The following is a 2,114-nucleotide window of genomic DNA, read 5'->3' on the forward strand; positions in this document are numbered from 1 at the left end:
GGGAGCCGGGGTGCCTCGGGCCGCCCCGTCCGACCGCACAGCACCCCCTCTGTGTGATTTGTCTCTCGGCTTGGAATCTCTATCCAACGGACAACAGCACATTCACTTATTCCCCCCACACACAGACCTCCTCCCTGTTTTATGGTATTTTCTATATGTTTTTATTGGTTCCAGAGAGGAACAGAGAGGGAGAGAGAAACATCAAGGATGAGAGAGAATCATGGGCCGGCCGTGCCTCCTGCACACCCCACACTGGGGACCGAGCCCATAACCCGGGCATGTGCCCTGACCGGGAATCGAACCATGACCTCCTGGTTCATAAGTCGATGCTTAACCACTGAGCCACACCAGCCGGGCTCTTTGCCTTTCAAGAGGGCTTCCCAGTGAGTGTGGGGAGCTCCCGAGGTTCCTGTCCTGGCATCTTTGTCCACGGCTTCAGCTGCGAGGGTTTTGTCTAACATGTGCCGTGGTTTGTTCCGTGGCTCGTTCATTCATTTGGCAGAGGTTCACTGAGGAACAGCCATGTTCCAAGCTCTACGCTGCTGCAGGAGGCCCTGGGGTGACAGGGGGCAGAGCGGGGGCTGGCGGGGTGTGAAGGCAGCAGCAGCCAGAGTGCTTTTGTCATCTGCTGTGGCCGGCACTGTGCTCAGTGCCGGGAACCTTGTGGAACAGCACGTGCACGGTGGGCTCAGCCCAGAGCTTCTCTGACTTGGGGTGACCCAGAGGGAAGTGGCCATGGGGCTGGGAAGAGGAGGCCACAAACGGCCCCAAGTTCCGCAGGAGGTGCCTGTGTGTTAACTCTGCTGCCGAGAATGGGACCCCGAGCAGGGAAGCTGCCCCCTGGCCCTGGAACCGGGCTTCCCAGAGTTTGCCCTGGGGGTGCTTTGGGGAGGGGCCTCCAGGACCAGCAGGCAGGAGGGCAGCGCCTTGTGTTCACAGGCTGCAGCGGTGGGGCAAGAATCTGCCCAAGGAGGGACTGGAGCCTGGAGGCAGGTGGTAGCCAGCAGGCTGGGCAGACACCTGCTCTGTGGGCGAGCCCTGTTGTGACTCAGGTGGTCATGGCAGCAGGGACTTGGGGGAGCACAGGTGGGGCCACTGCCTGCTGCTGACTGGCCCTTCCATAGGGGAAGGGTGAGAACAAACCTTTCCTTCACGTATTAATTCAAAAAGAATCCATGGCCTGGGAGAGGGTTGGTAACCATGGCAACAGATGTCAACACGGGGTGGCCTCGGCCGGTCCTGGGCTCAGTTTGCAGGTGTCAGGGGATTCTGTAGTTGCTGTTATTTACCCAACTTGGGGTGTTTTGGGTGGTAGCTGGGGCCAAACAAAGCTGGGGGATGATATAAGACACCTGGCCAGCTCAGGTGCCATGGCAACGGACAGGCCTTCACCTGCCCTTTGCTGATACTGTTTCAATCCCGCCTGTTCTGTTTGTTCTCAGCCCAAAGCAAAGCAGAGGTAGGAGGGGGCAGGGCGGGGGCCAGCCAGCTGCAGCCATTAAACAAGGTCTGGGGGCCGGCAGCACACGGGCTCCCCATCGGGGGCGAGGGCACAGGTGGCTCGCTGGGAGGTGGCTGATCTAGTGGACAGGTCATTAGGGCCCCTTGCCCTGGAGCCCACGGACCTCTCAGTGTTTGGGGTAGGGGACGGGGGTCACGTGCCTCTACGTTAGGCTGGAGGGGAGGCCCCGGCTTTGGACAGCCCAGTGGCCTAATTTCCTGGAGGTGGGGTGGGGTACAGGCCCTCCTGATAGGAATGCCACCCCGGGGACGGTGCCCTTTCCCCAGATGCTGTCTGCCTTGTTGGCCACACTTCCCCGTGCCCAGAACAGTGCCTGACACGCAGTCGGTGCCCTGAGCGCTGGCCGGGGAGGCTCACGCCGAGGGGGCTGTGTCCGCAGGCTGCAAGTACAACCAGGTGAACAGCCACTTCCACTGCATCCGCGAGGGCTGCCAGTTCTCCTTCCTCCTCAAGCACCAGATGACCTCCCACGCCCGCAAGCACATGCGGAGGATGCTGGGGAAGAACTTCGACCGCGTGCCCGCCTCCCAGGTAAGGGTCCAGCCCGCAGGCCGCCCCCCGCCCACCCAGGGGCCCGCTCCTGCCTGAACGG

At 61.5% G+C, this 2,114-nt stretch overlaps 1 protein-coding gene across 1 annotated transcript in view; it reads left to right on the forward strand.

Annotated features, from left to right (window-relative positions):
- The window catches only part of CASZ1 (castor zinc finger 1), a 36,836-nt gene that overhangs the window by 30,947 nt on the left and 3,775 nt on the right, over positions 1–2,114 (forward strand). Inside the window, 1 exon segment of the mRNA XM_015565940.1 lies at positions 1,902–2,094. Within this exon segment, the coding sequence (XP_015421426.1) occupies positions 1,902–2,094 (193 nt within the window).

Source organism: Myotis davidii, unplaced genomic scaffold (assembly GCF_000327345.1).
Source record: "Myotis davidii unplaced genomic scaffold, ASM32734v1 scaffold299, whole genome shotgun sequence".
Lineage (NCBI taxonomy): Eukaryota > Metazoa > Chordata > Mammalia > Chiroptera > Vespertilionidae > Myotis > Myotis davidii.